The 23,265-nt window shown below is 34.5% G+C and overlaps 1 protein-coding gene across 1 annotated transcript in view; it reads right to left on the reverse strand.

The window, feature by feature from the left end:
• Positions 1–598: 598 nt before the first annotated feature.
• The window catches only part of LOC110039445 (actin-depolymerizing factor 11-like), a 38,333-nt gene continuing 15,666 nt past the window's right edge, over positions 599–23,265 (reverse strand). Inside the window, exons 2-3 of the mRNA XM_020744505.1 lie at positions 15,863–16,128; positions 599–942 (exon numbers count right to left, since the gene is read on the reverse strand). Of these exons, the coding sequence (XP_020600164.1) occupies positions 792–942; positions 15,863–16,128 (417 nt within the window). The 3' untranslated portion in view covers positions 599–791. The remainder of the gene's footprint in view (positions 943–15,862; positions 16,129–23,265) is intronic.

The following is a 23,265-nucleotide window of genomic DNA, read 5'->3' on the forward strand; positions in this document are numbered from 1 at the left end:
TGCAAAATTTGAATCCAACATCCTACCTCAAATTTTTTTTAAATAATTTAAATGAACTAATTTCAAGTCAAAAACTAGCCAAACAAAAATAAAAATGTGTAAATTAAATCAAACATGAATGCACTATTCACAAGTCAATTTCAAACGAATCAAACACAAGTCAATTTCAAACGAATCAAACACAAGTCAAACATGAGTTTATTTAAGCTCGACATACCACCACCACCACCCCCATCCATCCGCCAAAATGCTGATCATCAACGCCACTCACCAACCCAATCCCATGTTGCCTATTTATACACTAAATTCATTTAATTTCACTAAAAACTAAAAAGTAATGACTTACATATTTTATTATGGGCATTTACATGCATATCACCCAATTCCCATGTATTTACATACATATTTACACATCTCACATTAAAAAAAAAACACTTCTTTAAACACACATTTCATGCACGTGTAAGAAGGCATATATGTCAAAAAAGAAGTTTAGGTGTCAGATATATAAATAAATAAGAATTGAGTGGTGCATATGTAAATCTTATTATCATTAACAACACAACAGTTTGATAGCCAGCCTTTAGCAAGTCCAGGATAAAAAAACAGCGCAATATTATACTTGATGATAAAGAGTATTCAAAAGCTGAAGAAAGATGGAGAACGGTTCATAAAAGCATATAGGATACATCATGTCCATGTAGCAATATATTCAAAGCAGTATACCACAACAATCATTATAAATGTGTTCTTGCAAATTTAATATGGACCAAAAAGAGCAGAGAGACTGTTTAATTTGCTCGATCTCTGAGTACCACAATGTCGAGCTCGGAAGGTTCTGTCGCCTGGATCTCATAGTGAACTCCATCCATCTCTCGCCTGAATCGTTGCTTCGTCGTTGCGTACAGCATCTTGGCTCGAATTCGAGAAACGGATGGAGACCTGTTTCAAACACAGTTTGTCAGGTCGGGCATAAAATTGTTCCCTTAAATTTACAGAAATTTGCATACATATCACACAATTCTTATGTGTTTAAATATCTAAAACCCAAAGTTTGATATTTAGACCTATGACATCTTGGTGCAGTTTGGCATCGGATATAATTTCGACGCAAAATTAACGTCTAATTTAAGTCCGTTTAGCACCACGCGCAGTCTCAAACATAAATGAGTCGACGCAAACGAGTAGAGTCGATATGACGACGCTAAGTAGACGCATTAGCATCGCTTAAACATTTACCCCTTTGTTCCTCATCGCAATGTTCTCTCCCGACCGCCACTCCTTCATGTCTAAGCCCATTTTTTGGCTTCTCCTACTCGTTTTCACCGCTTGATCTTCGTCCAATGTGAGAAAAGTTCATCTACGCCTCCAAGCATCGATTTTACACAAGTATTGATATTTTTTATATACATTTGCATGGGTGTTAGATTTAGAATTCTAGCAACAAATTTAAGTAGAACGCAATGAAATTGTACTAATCTATAGAGCAACATCTATGATGAAGACATAAATTCGAAAAAATGAGATCTTAGATGTATAACAAATTATATCCATAAAGAAAATAACTTATTGACGAGTTTAGGCTGGAGTTGTGGAATTCAAACAGGTAGCATCCCCCTTTTAGAAGAGTAGGTTTCGATGTTGTTGTGTGAAGCGCAAGAATCAAATGTACCTGACGCCTGACAAAGTAAAGTTGGATCTATCCTGTAGGGAATTTAAACCTGATTATTGGTATTGGACTTCACATGATGAATTGAAATCAGATGTTTAGTAAGGTCATGTTGAATTGAAACCAGATGTTCATTAAGGTCATGCTGAATTGAAACCAGGTGTTCGATAAGATCATGCTAGAGCCTCATCAAGTTATGCTCCTCTAAAGGTTCACAATTCTGGCATGTATGAGGAAATGATTGTTGATGTCAACATGACTCATTCTAATTTGAAGTGTGGCCAATGAAGATAAAAAACCGAATAATGAGGCGCAATAATTTTTTGAATTATTAACTGTTGCACAACAATCTTTGTAGGAAGAAGGCACTTTACATACGGAGTTATCAATTGCCTTGAGAATGTTGAGTATCAAATTTGATTTCAACATGCACAGGGAATGCTTCAATCAGGTAGCAATATAATTAAAGGATACGAATCCTGTAAAAAAATTAGTTCCAGAAGGTTTGTACATAACTAAAAAAATTAGTAACAAAGCTACGATTGCTATCTAAAAAACTATATTGTTGTGTTAACAGTTGTATGTTGCATTATACGAAAGATGCACAGGAGACAAAATGCAGATTTTATAGTGTTGAAAGGTTCAAACTAAGGAGGAGAAACAGTAAAAACCAGAAAAATATTCCTCATGTTTCTTTTATTTTCCCCTCATTCCAAGGCTTCAGCGGTTATTTGCTTCGACACACATAACTTCACACATGACATGACAATACTAGATTTGTTGGTGCTAATACAATGACGGCTCGTTAAAATTTTTTTTGTTCGTTTTAGACTCGTATTCCAAATAGCTCATGAATAACATGTTCGTGTTCGGCATTCAAACTCATTTCTTCTAATTAAGCTCGTGTTTGAGCTCGAATTTTGATTCGAATTAAATTTCAATTTTTATTTTTTTTACTCCAAACATTTTCAGTGGAACATATTTATAAAAGCTAGAAGGTACAAAGCTGAAAAATGCCAACACATTTTTATTTTTACTTTTATAGCGGATTCCCAGTGAAGTTTTCTTGGGAAGTCCCGATGTGGGAAAAACCTTGGCCCCGCAGGTGAACATACCACCAATTTTTTATGAATTTACAGAAATTTTCCTTACACCGCATGAATCAGTGGGCCACTGGGCCGTAGGCCTGAGCATAACTTTTGGGAGAAATATTCGATCGAGTTACATAGATGCCACCCAATTCTTATGTTTTTATATACCTCACACTACTTTTTTTTTTTAATTCAAGGGGCATTTACAATCACACCAACCAATTCTTATATGTATTACATTTCTAAAATCTAAATTTTATTTTAATTTATTTTACATTTTACAGCTCCATGAATATTTGTATTTATCTTGTGTATTTACTTTAATGTATAATTTATTTTAATTTTTTAGTTCATATGATCTTAATGAATTATAATTTTTTGTTGGAATATTTTAAAATAATACTCATCAATAAATATATATATATAGCGAGTCTAAACGAGTCGAACACGAGCGAACAAATCTTTGTTTGTGTTCGACTCCTTTATAAATCGAGCATAAAAAAATTGCTCGTATTCAGCTCGTTTGCTTAATAATGAACCGAACATGAGATGTTCACGAACGAGTTGTTTTGACAGCCCTAACAATGACTTATTCTTCAGTTGGTGAAACTTGAAAACACTTCGATCGCAGTTATCCTGATTTTACAATGGAGCCAGACAACATTAGGCTTAGTTTATGTGCAGCAGTGTTAACACCTTACAATCACGCCACAACACCTTATTCATGTTGACCAGTTATTATCATGCAATATAATTTGCCCCATGATATATGTATAACTGTGTCGTTCTTATGCTAACGTTGATCATACCAAGTTCACATAACTCAAAAGTTAAAATAGACGTGAACTTACAACCTCTTATAGATGAGCTACATGTACTGTGAAAAACTGAAGTGTTGACGACTTATGATATTGTAAGAAACCAAAACTTTCACCTTAGAGCTACTCTTATGTGAACGATCAGTAATATCCTGACTTATGAGATACTATCTAGTTGGAGCACAACTGATAAATTGGTTTGTCCTTATTACATGAATATATCCAAAACATTCATTTTGAACCATGGAAGAAGAAATTTTGATTGTCATCAAAGGTCCTTAGCACATGATCACCTATTCCGAAGGAATAAAGAATAAGTTCACCCCCAATAATAAGTGGAATCGATATATTGCAGATGATCGGTGAAGTACCAAAGATCACTAAGAGACAAAAACTAGCCTCGAATCATCTTTCAAATTTTGGCATTACACATACTAGATGAAACAGAGTACTTTTTTTGGATCTTCTATAATTAAGGACCAATCTGATCAGACATAAACACTATTCTGGATATCAAGGAAAAAATAAAAGAGAACGTCAAAGCAAGATTGGACCTGAAAAAGTATTACAAGAGGAGTGGGTTATAACTACAAGAGACAAATACATGTAAAATAATAAAGCTCAAAACTATATATTGTCTCACATTGGATCAACAAAAAAATAATCTTTAAGTGGTTGCAATCTTTGAAGTTTTCAAATGGTTGTGCATCTAACATAAGCCGATGTGTTGATTTGAAAACGAGAAAAATATTTGGTATGAAGAGTCACGATTGTCATATTTTCATACAATGCTTATTATATGTAATATTCAATGTCCAGCTAAAACCGGTATTTGTACCATCGATCGAAGTCAGTTCATTCTTCAAGAAGTTGTGCGCAAGCAGTTTGAATGTAGATTCTCTGAAAAGTCTTAACACGAGTATTTTGTTATTGTTATGCAAGCTCGAACAGATATTTCTTCCTAGTTTTTTTGACTCAATAAAATGGTTGCCCATACATCTGTGCTATCAGACTATATTAGAGGGTCCAGTGCAATACAGGTAGATGTATCCCTTTGAAAGTTATGCCTTTAATTTTAGAGTGAACTATCTTATTTTTTTCTAAAATGACTCAATCGTGAAGATTTATGAAAAAAAAATAAAAAAGACTATTAAGATAAAACACGTCTTGAGAGATCGATATACGAGACAAATCTATTACAGAAGAATTATTGTATGTTCTTAGTAATTCGATCAAGGGCAACATACGCATGATATTGTTAGTCAAATGCCTTTGCAAGAAAAATTATTCATATTCCAGATATCAAGTGAACCATTGGGAAGGCATGGTACACACTACCTCAACGATAGAGAGCTTCAAGCACCTACATTATATGTTCTACAGAACTTTGATGAAGTACAACCATTCCTACCTTACGTTTAAATTTAATTAAAAATTTTCTAAATTATTATTCGGAATGCTATCCCAATTAACTCAAACATACAAATCACAATGAAGTCATCATATTATTTATCGAAAGCCTGAACATAGGATGACTCTTGCAAGCAAGAAGATCAAAGAAAATTTTTCAAAACTGTTCAAACTACATGTAAGTTGAAGTAACTTTTTAATTCACTGGTATGTCGTACAGTTGTACTCTACAAAGTAAAACAATGTATGCTTCAGAACTGCAACTAGGTTCCCAATACAAGCAACAGAATCACAGAACGGAACTTAGTAGATCTTTCTTGGGGGTCTAATCATAATCAAGACACGACACATTTTTTAATTTAACGGTTACAAATTTCACATGAGCTCTTAGTGTGAAGTAAAACAGACTTGCTTTTACTTTTTTGTCTTATGTCACATAATAATCCAGCTTATTAATTCTAATTATGTTTTTCATGTTGCAGATGGCAAGTGCTCAGCCCCAAAGAGACCCCGCATTCAGGGGACTTTAGGAACACATATCAAAGGTTGAAGAAAGTTGTATCCAGCACTGAGAGGTACGACACTCTTGCAGTCACTCTGACGTTGTCCCTCCTGTATCTGCACCATATTTCTACCAAATTCCTCATCAGATGAATCAGGCATGTTGGCTCCTGCACCTGAGATGGGTGACTCCGCTGGTAGAGTCTATATTGTGCCTGAGAGTGACTTGTAAGTCAACTTTCTTTTTTACAGTGCATTAATTTCAATTTTCATTCCATTTTTTATTGTAAATAATATTTCAATTGCAAGTTCTACCCTTCCAGGTAACCTGTGATGCAGATCACAGATATCATCCAGAGCCGGTATGATCAGTCATCTCTCATAAAAACAGATCAAGATACTGGCTCAAGCCATGTGGCTTAAGCAATTTAAGGTGCAATATTTTAGTTTTAAATAAAATTCTAATTATACTTTTTATACTAATCAAAATTACATAATTTCTAATTTGCAGAGGTCGTTCAACTGGTTGTCATAACATCACCAACAAATCCGACATTTTTTTGAGGTTCGTGGCAGACATTGGCTCGGTGATATGTTCACTACAGTGCGGAAGAAGGGGCAAAGGCCCTCGTAGGTGGGTGAGGAAGTTTGGGCTGATTTAAACAGAGCATGGGCCTTTCCGGAATACCAGAGGAAAAGACAGACAAACCAGCAGAACCTATCGACTAAGGGAGCCAGAGAGGTCGTACTCCAAATTGGAGGTTCAATCCCCCAAATAGAGCATTTTCAAAGACTGGTAAGATAAACTCGAATTTCAACAGCTTACAAAGCTATGTAATTATGTGACTCTTATATTTATTTTATCGTATATACAGGCCAAAGAGCTTGACCGAGAGTCATCCACCGCGGAACCAGGCCCACAACAGTAGGTATTTGAACTTTCTTAGCGAGTCAATGTTAGGTTAAGAAAATTTAATTTTCTAATTTTTCTGAGAGCTATTAATATCTCAATTAATAATTAAAATGATAATGTTTCAATTTTGTTATGCAGGAACACGAGCAGCTCCAAGAGAGACAGGGACATGGCTAACCAGAGCTTGTCGTCGGTCGGTAGCAGTGGTATCAGTCCAATTTTGAGTTGTGGAGGCAGACAGTGGGGAAGAGAAGGGGAGAGTGTATGGCCTAGGAGCAAAGATGATAGCATTTGAGGCCGAGCGCTCTCGTACAGTTGTATGTGGCCCAAGCTCTTTACAGGCTCAGCATGATGAGCTTGACAGGTGGGTTATGATGATGAATAAAAAGCTCCAGCATGTGCGTGAAGTCCAGCAGATGGTTGCAGATAGTATAATACGCCTGACGTAGAGTTTTGATCTTCGAGGCAAGCGACATATGAGTGTTGTCAAGAAGAATGAGTTATTATATGTTTGTTAGTGTTCTGCCGTCATAAAGGCTAATTATATGTTTTTTTCATTTATGTTTAACAGAACTTTCAATTTCTGTAGTTTTGAACTGTAAACTTTGAACACTTTCATATGTTTATCTTTAATTTAATTTTTTATCATTATTTATATGTTATGGTAGCGATTTTTTTTATCAGTTTTAATGATAGATAAATGTCATATTATGTTGCTTGTGATTATTCTGTGCAGGTATGTGTAAATCAGTACGTTCAGCTGTTTTTTTAGCAGGTTTGCTTCAGATTAGCATCGGAATATTCCGACGCTAATAGCTACAATAATTCGCTCAATTCTCAACAACGCTACTTCGACGGTATGCACAAGTTAGAGTCAAAATAATGTTGACGCTAAATTTGCATCAAGAAAATTTCGACAGTAATTTGAATTAGTTGGTTGTGTCAACAGTTTTTTCGACAAAAATTCAAAGCGATGAAATAAGCGACTTTAATTCCGACGTAAATAAAAATCTGATGCAAATTTCGATGCAAAATTAATTAACGACGGCCAATTTAACGTCACCATTAAGTCGACGCTAATTTATATTAGTGTCAGAAAAATGGCCAATTAGCGTCGGAGATGTCCGACGCAAATCAAGCATTTTCTTGTAAATCGGGCATTTTCCTGTAGTGGTTAAAGATTTGAGTGGCCTGCATGTAAGTATAAATGATTAGGTGTTAAATATTGTAAATATATAAGAATTGTGTGGTATGAATGTGAATGATCAGTAAAAATGTACATCTGCTATCAGTGCAGCTTTAACAAGAGGATGGATTAATGACCAAGATGGTGGATTTAAGATATCTATATGTTCACATATGTAAGAGTTATTAGTAGGCTATTAACATAAAGAAAATTTTGGAGCAAAAGACCTGCAACATAGCAAAGCAAATGAAGGGATTTTATAAACCAAAATGCAGCAAAAACAATAGTCAGTATCCTCTGTGATTGATTGGGGCATTCATAGAATTCTGAATAAAGTTTACTAGTATTTTTTAGGTAGAGAGATTTCATTATCAACGATCATATTTGTGAAAACAAATAAATAATTAAAAAAAGCTTCAAGTAAGAATATCCCAATTGAAATTTGATCAAGATAAATTTAAAATTATTTAAATTTACTTTGAGGTGACTAATTTAACAATCTTCTCAATACATATACAAAGTGTTAAATTTGACTAGGAATATGGTGGATTGCACATCGTCTCCCAATTGCACACTAGGCACATTTTTTGGTCCCGGCGATGGCTCACAAAGCATGTGCCATAATTATTTAATACAAAAACTGGAAACTAAATGGAGATGTCAGATGTTACATGGGGGCAATTTGATTCGATGGCAACTGCTATATAAAATCCTGTTAGTAATGACAAGTATTTTGTTTACTGATAAAGATGAGAATTTATAAAGCAAGCTCCAAATAATGAGGGATGATGAGGATGGTTTAGTGTAACTATTTTGGAGAAATTACGTGGGAAAAAAATATTTTTTACATCACAATTAGATTTGGTGTCTTGATTCTGGGTGCAGTTCATAAGAAATTAGTTTAACTTTAGACCCAATTTCTCCTCAACATAAGCAAATTCTTATTTATTATTCCATGAAAGCGAATAACATTAAGTTTTTGCTTATTCTTCAATTTATTGGCTTTTTTTCCTGATCAAACAAGAAGATATTATTTTTCCCCAAGTTCTCTCGAGTAAACAAGTGCATGAAAACTATTTTAAATTCAATTACAGCATTTCAATTTCCATTTCTCTTTCCTTCCAAGCAAAACACATCCATCAAGTCCTATTTTGTAAGGGTGTCAAAAATTAATCTAACATGTCATTTTGTTCCTAACCTTACTCGAAAAATCTAGATTTGTTGACTCGATTACCTAAGTTTGAGTTAGGAATCCTAGCCCATTTAATTTTTTTGATTAGTTTTGGATTGACCCAACCAACCTAAAATTGACTCAAAAGTCACTAGATGTTGACCAATCATCCTAAAATTTACTCAAAGTTGACTAGCATTTTACTTAAAATTGATCCAAAATTGACCTAAATATCTGATATATCTTACGATAAACAGGTTACGCGGGTTTGGGCCAGTTGGCTCAAGGCAAGTAGAGTTCGAGTTGGACTTTCATACTGTTTGATATTCACGTCTGTTTCAGGTTAAGCGCTTTCAGGTCAAACCCCAACCAACAAACCTGATTTAACACCTCTATTATTTTGATGACATATAAATGCCAATAGATTGAAATCGAAATGTCACACTAGATAAATGCTAAAAGAGATAACACAAGGAACTCATAATGATCATTGATTTTTCTGAATAGTGTGTCATTGTTCGATATTACATTGAACCAAAAATACTAGAATAGCTAACATTGTTCATCACGGATAGCTAAATATTATCTTAGATTATTACATTGACCAAAAATATTATCTAGAGAACAAAGTTATCTAGATAATGAAAGAAGCAAGCCCCATGATGGTGGGCAACATAATCTTAAACCTCATAATACACATACATGCATGTTGAGTAATCACCATCATTATCATCATTGGCCCCATCCTAACTTCTTGTGAGCAGCAGCATCATTATCTAATTATCTAAATTATCTAAGTTGTCAAGTTAGTTTCGGAAATCCATTTTTCATGTCATAACATTTATCCATGCTAGGTTTAATCTAACTTTCTTCCTTAAAATCAATCCTTCCAAATTAATTGTACCTAAGGGTATGTTGACCTCCAAATGCTCCATAAAGTAGGAATAACTTGGATAATGTCAAATCTAACTTGAAGCTTTTGCCGAAAGGTAGTCCACATTGACAACCCAGAGAAAAGTGGCAAAGGAATAACACAAAATATACGCCACCAGTTTTTTACATACAACCTCCAACCAACGGGATCAACAATCATGCCAATCAATCCTAACTCAATTGAACTTTGATCCACTCTAGTCAATTTTTATAATCCCATTAATTCACATTAATCCTTAAGCAAAATCATATCATCAAAAGGCATAATGACACCTTACTGGTGCACTAAAAAGTGCAAAAGAACGAGCTTAAAATTAACATAAAACAGCCGCCCAAAAATTCTTTTGATCCTACTAAGTTGGACACATGTAAATTTTTTTTATAAAAAAAGGATGACATTTGGACCTAAAACCCCAACAAAATTTCACTGACTACTTACTGTTCATTAATTCAATCAATTTGGACTCCATGCAACCCTAAGAACAAGAAATCCGAGTCTCTGAATCAGACCCTTAAAATCGAGGATGAGAAATAATTGAAAAAAAATTCTCTGATTGATACTACTGTACAAAAAAAAAATTATGTGTAAGAAAATACAGCAAGGATATAGTCTGATCATTTCCGAACAGAATCCACAAATAAAGAAAAACCATAGTTACTATCACAATCTAGATAAGTTGAAATTAAATGATGATTCCTATAGAAATTATTCTATTGTAAACTTAAATTCAAATACAACTTCTCTAAACATGTTTTAAAAAATAAATTCATCATTATCCTACTGCAATTAAAACCTTGATTCAACAATCCAAGATTCGAGCCTTGATTTCCCTTGCATGATATTTATGATTAACAATCTGATCATGCATACGTACTCTTAATGGCATCCTCTTTAAGCTCAACCATATGATCTAAAAGCAACCACTGCAACAATTTTCAATGAGGAAAAAAGATCATTAGAAGTTCAACAAGAATGATCTCATTTGTTCTTTCCACGAGTTAATGCCCAAATCACAATCATAAATCACATTCAAAAAAAAAAATCACAATCATAGATGATCCTAATGATTACCATTATATCCTATTCTCAAATCATGGACCCCCCCATTTGGTAGGATTTCATTCATGTGACATCATAAATACAGGTGACGGTGAGGGAAGGCTAATTTTTCAACCTCCTAGTTATACCTCTTTGACTTTATTAATGCGTCAACATATGTGGCAATGATGTGTTAGAGATGGGCTGTACGTCTTTTGCTCCCCAATCAGCTTTTGCATATGCATGTCCCCTTCTTTGGCTGATATAGAGAGCATGACTTCTCCCTTTTTATGCAAGGATAAAGAACAATATTGATAGAAATATCTAAGTTGCATTGACAAGTCTACCTAACTCTCTAGTTGATATTACATCTATAATCATGACAATCTTTCTGTCGTACATAAGTTTTTCCTTCTATTGTGAGCCACAATTCCAAATGCCTATCATGAAGGTATGAATAGTTAAAAATAACTTGCAAAATATCAAATGGTAGCGCCTAGCATACCGTTTCGTCGATGTAATCCTCGGTGATTGCAATCTAGAGCCCCTGAACCAGTATTAAAGATTTATTTTCATCTTTGACCAACCTTAGTTTCTAAACCAAACTGATAAAAATGAGGTACCTCTGGTTATCGGTATCCATAATGAACTTGATCACCACTTGCTTGACCTGCATACATTAAGAGGAACAACTCATTTGTCGATATTGGACAACAAACTAGTCAATATATCCCTCAAAATTACGATTAAAGATCAAGATATTTCCACCCCATACAATGAACTTAGCATTGTGTTTTCTGCTACAAAAATAATTGCTTTTCTTTCTCACCTTGCAAAGCTCAAGATATAGCTCCTAGCTTCTTTCTTTTTTTTTTTTTTTTTTTTTGGTTACGAGATCAAGTATCAGATACTGATCATAGAATATATCTAATCTTTTTTTTTTTTTTAAAGTTGAACGATCATCACTAGTCTTCCTTTTATTCTTTCTTTCAGAGAAAGAAAAACACTCTTCAAATAGTTCTAGACTTGTTCCTACCATCATGATTCCTACAATCTATATCTGTCACCATCACATTGGCCTAAGATTAATTAAATTAAGCAGAGTTCATTTGCTAAATAATGAACTGAGGTGTACTTCATAAGCGATTGTACCTCCCAAAGATCTATTACAACATGACCAGCTGAAGTTGAAATTCTAAGATGTATTTGTGTAAAAATTTTCCATGGCATTATCTCAAACTACGCTACTTCTTTTAGTGGTCTTAAACATACCCCATCTATCATTTGTTCGAATGGTGACCCATCTTTAGATGAACATTTCGTCACACTAAGGCTTGATGAATTAATTTCAATCATGAGAAAACAAACTTGACCTGAGTGTTAATATCCATATAAAGTTAATCTCTTGATCAATCCATGCGTCAAGCTTGTCCACTCAACTGTCACATTATAAATATAAATCTTCACTTTAAAATCCACATTCAATGGTTGCATCTTTCATTAGTTGTAGCAAATATTCTCCACTTCATCCTATTCAACCATGTTTGCATCCTAGCATAGGAGGAGAAAAAGAAAAATTTAACCAACTAGTCGTAGTAGTGGTTGTTTGCATCCTCATCCACAACATAGGACGGGCATTTGCTTTGTCAGTCTAGCAACCAAGCAGAATAGCTTTGGTGTAAAATTGTTGTTACTCATGGATTCCATTTCTACAACTTTTTGTTCTCATAACTTTCTTGACTCCTAATACATTTCCAATACAAGAAGTAAATCCCCATTGTATTTATGTACTTTCTTTGTTTATGCCACAAATAATCAGAGCTACTATTTTGATTTGTAGTCAATCTCTAAATGCTATTACATAAAAGCCTAATAAGGGATCAGAACAAATTCATAGATTTTATAATTTTTGTAGGGCTACCTCGAGCATTGTTTCATGTTGAAGATATAGTTATTTGCATCCTCATTCACTCCATCATGATGGTCATAAGCTCCACCTAGCTATCCAATTTGGCCTAGTTTTTTGTAGATTCATTATTAGTTGATTGGGTTTTTTTCATATTCTTCGTAATATTATCTCGTTCTTCAATTCTGATTTGCTTTCAAAGCATGGCTCTCCCGTATCTCTACATTATTTCTTTATTTCCAATGCTTTGGTATCAATTTGATCAGTTGAAACTTCTCAATATGATTGATGCATAGATATCAACTTGATCCATTGAAACTTCGCCCTATTACTGCATAACCCATAATGAGAGAAAAGAATGGAATTTTTTTTTAAAGGTTCTCTATTGATATACCAATCAGGAATACAAACACAGCTTCATGTTGTAGATAAATTTCCCTTTTTTTTTTGTTTCCTTTCACCAGGTTTTTCTTTTGTTATTCAATTCCTTCTCTGGACAGCACCAAAATGCTGGCTCATGCTTTCAGTTTCGCTGTACTGACCGTACGATACAATGTTTTGGGTATGATTAAATTTTAGGACAGAAAAAACATTCCCTTTTTTTTTGGTCTAGATTGTCGTAGCTAGCGGATAGCAAGTAAAAGCCAAATAAGCGATAACAGCACACAATAGTACACAGCAAGCTGAGCAACAACTACCAGAAGCAAACAAAGATGAGAGGAAGCAAATCAAAGTAAGCACACAGAAGAATGGAAAAAAGGCAGAAAAAAAAAAAGAAAAAAGACACCGGCAGTATTATGCAATGAGCCGCTATGCTAAAGCTCCTTGTACAATAGCCTCCTCCTTTTTTTTTACTCCTACAGCACTGAGACTTGGACCATTGGGGCTTGTGGAAAACAAACAAAGATGAGAGGAAAAGGAAATCTTTTTCAAAATTTAAAATGCAATAGGACCAAGTTCTCATTTTTTGGTATGAACTCCTAGAAGCATCCTCTTTGATCTCAACAACATAAATTGAGGAACCAAAAGTTTTTTTTTTTTTTTTTTGAGAAATCAGACCACTAAAACTTTTTGAGCTAACGTGTGATAGTTACTGCATTGTGTGGTAGTTAAGAACTATATTATTCCTCTCTGATCACAAAATTGAGTGGTTGTTAGAAGTAATTGAACTAAATCACTCAAAATTTGACTGAGTTCAAAATTAACTCAATTTTGAGACAAGTTTTAGAATGAACAACACTCACTCTAATATAGTTAATATATACAATTTAAAATGTTGCATTGAATGCTCACATAAACAAAATTAAAAATAATTTCAAATCAGATAAAAATTTAATTATTTTCAACTAAAAATCAAATGATTATTAGCATGAGTCTGCTCAATTTGAATCGAGTATGATTTTAAGTCCACCTTGAGTCTTATTTTGAGTTTAACAAAACTTTCTCAAAGTCAGCTCCACATTAGTAGTAGTCACATATGTGAACTTCTATGTATAGACCAACATACTGAATAGAGCTGAGCTATTTCCTTAATATAAATTATAAAGTGTTCTCTATACGGAGAGACAATTAACCAGAATTTACATCCACAAGAAGCCAAGATTTAAGCAAAACCCTGCAAACAAGTTAAATCTAGTTACCTAAACTGAACCTTAAAAGATATTGAATTTACAAGATTCAAGGAATTGTAGGGCCTGCCTTTTAGTGCCCATGATTATTGCATAAGACCACGTTCTTGATCACTCGCCCCCACTCAATGTTTAGCAAACCTCTAACAAGAAAAAAGTTTAGTCAACCAAATAGCTTGCACCTTAATTACAATATAATTACTGATTTAATCAACATTGCAATCTTAGGTAAAATGTCATCTAGAAAGTGTTCTCACAAAATCAAGTGCAGTTTACCAATCTTCGTCATTTGAATTTGTATTATTGTCTAAAATAAACTAATATGCCATCTATTACGGAGTGACTTAAAGCATTATAATCTTTTTCTCATTAACTTACAAACAAAAAGATCAAAAGCAATGACAGCCTTCTTCTTCAATCCGATGCTACGAAAGTAGTCATATTAAAACCGAAATATCAACATTTACAAGCTGATGAAATCAACTAATCAAACAGATGACATCAACTAATAAACAATATGGCACCCAAGAAATAAAGTAAACAGCTCCCTAACGAGTTAAAATCCGTAGCATTGACCAACTAATTTCCATATAAAAATATTTCTTTCCAACTATGCTCGTCATGTTAAAAGACAGGCTCTTTCCATAAGCCTTGAACATTTGCGCATAAGCAGATGATAAATTATATAATGAAGAAAAATTAATCTAAAGTTTCTACTACATATTCTCCCATACATGTCATCTACAGTTTCTCCTTGGGATTCTTAATATGTTTATAATAAGCTGTAAAAAATAAACAAAATTTTATTAGAAATAATCCTAACTCTCTGACATCACTTAAACTTTCTCTTTGAACTTTTCAACCTAAAATATAAAATATTTGAGATGTGAAATCTATCAAATTATCTCTATTAAAACGCATTTAGCATTGTTCTATAAGGTTTAAAGAATATGTAGATGCTAATTGTTAGCCTCATATGTAAATCAAGTACTGATATAAATTGTTTATTAAGGCTTCTAATTTCATAAAATATATCGACAATCTATTAATTTCACAATGCCACTGTCTATTATAATTGCAAAACTATATGTTACAGGCCGAGCCATCCAGTTCCCCCATTTGGCTCTGCCCTTGCTTTGGGACTGGATCAATGCACTCTTCTATTGGTTTTGAAACTAGAAACCAAATAAACTAGGCGCCAAGCACCTTATACATAGCACCATTGCATCTACGGTTTAATATTAAAGCAATATAGTTAATAATTAAAAAAACAATAGTTATTGCTACAATTCAAGTATTATCATGACGGACACATTGAAGCTACCAAAAACATTCCCTTACTGTCATATCATATACTCACATTAATTTATGGATTTTAAATCTTATAAGCATTCATCAAACATTCTGTTTATAAATAGGGCTATATTCATGCTATTAAATCATCACCTATGGCTTTATCCAAACCATTTGTCATGTTTTATGAACCCCTCATTTTCCATTCACTTCCTCTTGTCGCTAAATGAAACATTCTTGGTAAATGCAGACAGCAGCGCTTAAAAAGAATAAATCAAGAGGACAAACAAAGTTAAGACATTACCAAGCAATGAAGAAAATCTTGCTCTTCTGGCAGTTTTCCTGCGTCACAAAATCAAAATCATAGACGGCATATCGGCAATCATTTTCAGGCAGGCTTGCCAAGAAATCATCGTAGCTCTCAGCAGCACCTCCAGTTTTCTCCACAACCACCTCCTTTCTCTTCTCGTCAATTTTGAAGATCACATATCGATGTGTTTTCTTTCTTTGTAGCTCTAAGAATGTGTCCCGACAGTGATCAGCAACTCCCATCCCAGAGGAAGCATTAGACTGTAGCAATGGAAACACATTGTAAGAAGAGGGCACACCAATGCTTATGCTATTGCGACAGAAATTATCATTACATGTAACAAATGATCATGCATTTCAGTCCGACTAAATTTTTCATCAGATATTTTTAAGGAAGATTTACATATATACCACTCAATTCCTATTCATTTACATATCTAACACATCAACTTCAAGTTTTACATACATACCACCTTCACTTTTTGAAAGTTAAAAAGGTGGTATTTTTTGTTTGACATGAAAGAACTGGGTGGTATAAATGTAAAAAACAAAGTTTAAGTGTTAGATATGTAAATAAATAAGAATTGGTTGGTACGTATGTAAAGGCCCCTATTTTAAATTACAATCCATTAAATGTCACTCCCTAGTTGCAATCTGAGTACACAACAGGCAGCTGTTTGCATTCCATAAATTGACCAAGTTTTGCTAGATCTCAAACCACGATAACAAAAATTTATTGACGCAACTATACCGACATCTAAGAAAGCATATAACAATGATCCCTTAAAGACATTTTAAGATTCTAAGAAAGCGCCTTACGAATAAACCACCATAACAAAAATTTATTGAAGCAACTATACCTACATCTTAGAAAGCATAAAACAATGATCCCTTAAAGACATTTTAAGATTCTAAGAAAGCGCCTTAAGAATAAAACACATATTATGATGGGTATAAAGAGGGATTAACATGAAGACAAAATAAAAAAATACAAAAGATTAATAAGTTCAGGGGTTAAGAATTTGCTTTGGATTTACTTTTAATAGCGTCATTTCTTTCTGCATGGCTGTTTATATAAACGTTCATGGTTTATATTTCCATCAAAATATATTTATTAAGGAACAATACATCCGTAAAAGCATGGTTTTGAAAACAATACAAATGTAGAAGCACAGTTTTGAAAACCAAACCGGACCAGCCAGTCCGACCGGCTCAACCGGGAACCAATCACTGTTCCGGTCGGGAAGTTTGAAAGAATCATTTTCGCGCCGAACCATTTGTGATCACTTGGAAACCGTGGTTCGACCAGAAACCAATGAATCAGGTATGAGCACGAAAACCGACAAGCGAGAATATTTCCTTATTCAACAGCTGAGGTGCTGTAGGATTGCCCCTGCACGGCTCCAATTGTTGCTTCTCTCATCGACATGATCACCTCATTGTTGGCCATCAACTCGAAACTTGAAACTTGAGACGGATTGTTCCTTTTTCTGAATCTTCTTTCGCCATGAGAGAAAACATTTCGAGGTCATTTATGAAAGTTGTCTCGCCGCTAGAAGAAAAACCAGATCATTTAAATATTGAGGTATGAAATTATACATGTTATATTATTATTACATCATTTATGTCATTTAAATAAAGTTATAATTTATTATATCATCCGGTTAAATCATCGGTTCAACCTTTGAACCTTTGAACCACTCTCTTTACTGGTAATGTCTGATTTGATTCTCAGAATATTATATAAAAGAGAACAAAAAGATCTATAAAGTTATACAAAAAAAAATTTGGGAAGTAGTTAACCAAGAAGAGAAAAAATATTAGCAAAGCAGAATATTTTGAATATGAGGGATTTACAATACATACCGCAATTCTTATAAATTTACACGGCCAGCATCAGAAATTATTTAATATAACACTCAAATCTTTAACATTATATCTTATATCAAAAAAAAAAAAAATACTAACATTAAATTTTTTGAAGTAAAAAAACCTTTTCATGCATAGGTTTTGATGTAATTTTAACATTAAATGTTATAAATTTAAAATCAAACTTTTAAGTGTTAGATATGTAAATGAGAAAAGTGTCAAAATAAATCCCAGATCTTTACAAAGGGTCACTTTGCTCCCAAAGTTCATAAAATGTCATTTAGTCCCCAAACTTTTTTTAATATGGGCTGAAATAGTCCCCGGGCTCTTTAAAGGGAGGACTAATTCGGCCCTCTTAAAAGAGTCTAGGAATTAATTTTCATATATTCTGATATCCCTAAAAAAATAGCTAGGGGATCATTTTGTCACTTTATTCATATGTAAAAACATAATAATTGTTTGGTATGTATGCATATAAATTCTCCTTTGAAAACTGTCAACCAATATTTTAACTAAAGTGAATATCTGAAATTTTGTATTAAGGCCAAAAAAAAAGTGAGTGGTTGACCTTGTTAATTGTTAGACTATAAGAAGTCCAACTTAACTCGATCATTTTAGAATATTTTTTATTAGTTCGTGTGCAGATAAAACTAAAAATAGATGCAATGAGGAAACAGCCAAACGTGCAAATAATGCAAGTAACTTTTAGAAGAAACAAAAAATAGAAATGAGGTTAAGGACAAACTCACAACCCAACACTTCCAGAGAGAGAGGAGTAGTGCTTTGAAACTTCAAATATCAAATTGAATTTTCTCAATTCTAATACTCAAAGAATATCAGAAAATATAAAGCTTTTTTGTTATCACATATATAGGAGCCAACATGAAAATGATACGACTAAGTTTGAACAATGGGTAATTCAAGATTACCATTCTATTCTCATATTCATATGTAAGGGTCAAAGTCCACGACAGATAATGGCTACATAATCCCATGAATGATGAATCTAACTTGTAGTTTGCTATTATTTGGAATATTTGAGCTTATTTTTAGCATAAGAGCAAGTACCTCAATAAGCACTTCTAGCCAGAACCTCAATTCAGCTAATGCGATTTATGTCTAGCCACTAAGTCGCTTGGTTTAGCAGCCTTGGCAAATGTGCAATTTCATGATTCTTGCAGATGAGTCTCAAAAGCGCAAAATTAACGAGCAAGGGCTAAATTTGGGTGACTTAACCAGATATGATTATGACAACTTAAGGTTATAAGCGACTTAATACTCGCCAACTTTCAAATTAAAAATAGTGCAAACTGGTTACAATCAAGGACTTGTTAAAACCCTAGTCCTCATAATGAGTTGATTTACCAAAGGAATCAAATATGGCTGTAAATCAATTCTCTAATTCTTCTATCCCTGATGAGAAATCCAGAAGGACTGGAATATGGAAATTCGAAAAAAAACCCAATTCAATCCAAGTGACATGAACTTGATCTAAACCCTCTACAAAGATCCTTGACACGTTGTTAACTCACAACAACAATGCTTACAAAATGTATGGCTTGCTTGAGAGTTTTAAAACTTTTGCTTCAAGCATCATTCTTTTTTTTTTTTTTTGAAATTGCTTTTAAGCTCGTCGTCTTCTGCATAGATAAAAAAAATTGAGCATCACTCAAGCTTTGTTGTGGCTAAGGTACTCAAAAAGAAATGCATGGGGGTAGCTATTTGGAAAGGAGAAACAGAAGAAGAGATGCCTACATTCAAAAAAGTAATGATTTAGCACAATAAAGAAAGAAGTTAGGTCTCCCAAAAGCAAATTTAGTACCAAGGAGCCATCCAAGACTAAGGGAGTCACTACAATGTTGAGGGGCCTCAAATTATGTAGATGTTACTAATTAGGAATTAAGAAAAGATAAATGTTGTTGAGAAGGGCTCCAACAATTAACCTAAAATGTGCTTTGGAAGGCACAAACACAATGAAGCTTAGAATTGCAATGCCTGTAAATGCAGAAGGGAGTCCAGAATTCAACACTCAAAAAAAGTAAAACTTTCGTCTTAGATCTGATCTCTAAGCTCCAGCAAAAGTCAAAGGAGGCGACTCTCTTGCTGATTGGATAGACTTTAGTAGAAGGTGAGGGCAACCCTGAAGTCCCATTCTGAAGAGTATACGAGCAGAGAGCGCGTTAGAGAAACAGTTTTTGAGAAAATCACAACTAGGGATGGAACCATCAAGATAAGAGTGCTACAAGGAGCAACCTATATACTAATGATAATAAAACCAACGCTAAAGTTAACCAAGAGAGTGATTCTGAAGTTACCAACATTGACGGCAATAAATCACTGACTCTCAAATTCATGGTTCTCTGACAAGGGAAACTAACAAGTTCCCATTAAAAGAGACAGAGAGAGAGATTTTGTGGTGACGCTGCCATACTGAACTCATCATAGGAGGAATGGGGTGTTCAAGGATGAGAATTTTAAAGAGTACACTCAAAGCGCCTTCTAGCAAATATTGAGTCCCTGAAGTATGAGGTAACAAAATTTAAGGTAGGCACAGACGCCAAAAGGACCAGAATAGCAAAGCAAAGGAAGTTCTTCAAGGAGAGGATTGCAAGGTTTGAAGTCTCTAACCGAGTTGACTGACAACATGTCGATGAGGGCAAGCCAAATTCAACTAGTATGATAGTCACCCTTGCTAATTTGCCTAATAGATTTGCCCATAGATTGACAAGTTGGAGAAATGGAACATTCAAATGAGGAAGTTTTCAAGAGCTTCTTGAATAAGTAAATTTATAACCACTGTTTAATTCATAATGCATTACCTAATCCTGATAGATGATCTCGCTAGAGAGAGAGTTCTCGAACCAAAAATTGTTGCATATTATGATGAACATCAGTGACAATGCATGGGAAGTTATGGATAATTGGTCCTTTTAAACCATTCTCTTAGAAATTAACTTTAAACTTTTTTGCTTGATTTACCACTTCGAAAGAGGAATTGTAATAATTTATATAGATATAAGTTCATCTGATTTATGTTTTATTTTCTTCAAACTTGATGTAACGTATCTTTAAATACATGAAATCTGATCTTCTTAAGAAATTTCTTATTTTTGTCACGAAAAGTTTAGATCTTACTTTTCATTCTTTTTTATGTGTGATTGATCTCAATTTTATGTAGTTAGTCTTCTTTATGTAAATGTTCTAATTTATGAACTCAGCAGCTTAAATTTGATTCTCCACCAGGAAGAAATTATTCTGTTATGATGTCAGAAGCAGGATTTATATTTGAAGTCATTCTCAATGCTGACACTGGTAATTCACAATGAAATCAAACTTTGATCATGAAATCACCATTTGGTAGGGTTAAAGGCAATGTATCACTTGGAATCCCAAATGGGGCGTTGATTATAAAAATTGGCTTAGAGATTAGGCAATTAGATAACCAAGTGAAATAATTGTGCAGGTCTAGCTTACGGTGGTTGGGGTCTTCCATGCCCTTGCCTATAAATAAGGTTTCATCTTCATTTTAGTCCTTTTATGTCGTTTCACTACCCTTGCTCCTTTGTTCCTCCCCTATATTTCCTCACTAAAGTTTCTACTACAATGATCGTTAGCTCAGTAATCAAAAGCCCCAAGTTTTTTGCCAAACTAGAATGATAGTTCACTTCTTCTACCAAATATAGAAAAACAAGTACCTTCTCTAAGAGTTGCATCTTGATAAGGGATTTATTATGCAAGCTATCAACATTTATGGATTCCTTAACTTACTCGCAGACATAAATTTATGCTTCAACCAAAACCAATCCAGACATCTATTGCTTTCCCTAAAATCACTGAGATCCTAAGCATCTTTGAACTCGTCAATGATGTCTGACTCATTCAAAAGCATGATTTCCTTCGCCATTTTCCTTCACAAGCAAAAGATTAAAGGCACAAGTCTCTTCAAGCATATGCTTATTGTGATGGGTTTCAAAGAGAGCAAGTTTCTATATTACAAATACATCAAGATAGATGCGTTTGTAAAACAAACGGAAGAATTGATAATAAATACTTCTTCATTGAGTCAACCAAGGGGTGGCAAATATAGACAAGGTCAACAAAAATTTAAAAAGAGTTGAAGTTTAATGATATGGTTGACTTAAAGCTTGACGAGTTCTGAATTAAAGAAGGTTCAAGCTAGTCCAAAATCAATGACATTTTGAACCTAATTCACTTCCTCAAGATGATTGTTTGACCTGACCAAAGTGAAAAGGGTTTGCATTTCCTTCATAATGAAAATGACAATTATGATTAGATACAATGAACAAAGATGATTTCTATTATGGTATGGCTCATATATCATATAGGGACAGACTCTGGATTGAAGCAGAGCGGAAGAATCTGTCCAAATTGGGAAGTTACGTGGGTTGGGGTGCGGGGGCAAAACCCTGTGGTATGGTACAGGGGTAATGCTGTAATTACATATTGTGCCTAAGGTTTACTTTTGGGGTTATAAATAGGTTTGTTAATAACTCTAGGAGGTATCTTCTATTTTGTAACATCTTTTCTGAATATTAAAAAGAAACTCGCCGCTCTGCTCCCAAGGACATAGGCATCTTTGTCGAACCTCGTTAAATCTCTGTGTTCTTCGGGATTTATGTCGATTACTGTTTTTCTTTGCCCTAATTTTCTCAATAAGTTGTATCATAGCGAGGTTGGAGGGGAAGAAAAATTTGGGCGGCGCAGAGGAGTTCGAAGGGTAGGTTTTTCGACGGTTCGGAGGAAATTCAGCGAAGGCTTTCGGAGGTTGGCAGCTGTTCAGATTTCAGCTCGGACGGTTATGCGACAGAGAGATCGTTTGGATTTCGGCGGGCAGGAGTCGATCGCGGCTCTCCTACAGGATCGCGATAGGTAGAGGCGAGAGGTTTCGCGAAGCAGAAGCAAAAAGTTTGCGAACAGAGGGTTTCAGCAGAAGCGATGTTGGATTTTGGACGAGCGGCGGCAAAGCAGTTGGAGTTCGAAGGAGAGGAGTTTACGACGGAGTCGAAGGAAGCCGACGGTCCGGAAGCTTTGTCGGTGATTGGCGTAGACGGATCGGCTCCTCGATCGTCGGCAGTAAGGTCGATCGCAGGGCTGCTGGGCGAACGAGTTTGTCACGGATTCAGGAATCAAGTATTTGTTTCCATTGTTGCTGGGTTCCGATTTCAGGGAAGGACTTTTCTTTCCGAATTTGCTTCGGTGAGAAGTTGGAAGGAAAGTTCGGCGTCGTATTTGTTGATTCGGAAGATTCGCTGCGTTTCGTTGCGGAGGAAAGAAATCTACGTGAAAATCTCGGTTGCGAGAGGAATTTCAAATTTCCTTTCAGCCGAAGGGAACCTCGGCTGCGAACGGAACAGGCAGGATCCCCGTAGTAAATTCCAAAAATTCTGCTGGAGGCGGAACAGGCGGGATCCAAAAAAGGGAAGGAGCGGAGGAGGTCGCGGTTCTGCAACTTTCCACTGCTAGCTTTGATTTCTACTAGAAGTTTTTTTTTTAAATTTGTTAATTAAA

The sequence above is a fragment of the Phalaenopsis equestris genome, unplaced genomic scaffold, assembly GCF_001263595.1.
Source record: "Phalaenopsis equestris unplaced genomic scaffold, ASM126359v1 Scaffold000002, whole genome shotgun sequence".
NCBI lineage: Eukaryota > Viridiplantae > Streptophyta > Magnoliopsida > Asparagales > Orchidaceae > Phalaenopsis > Phalaenopsis equestris.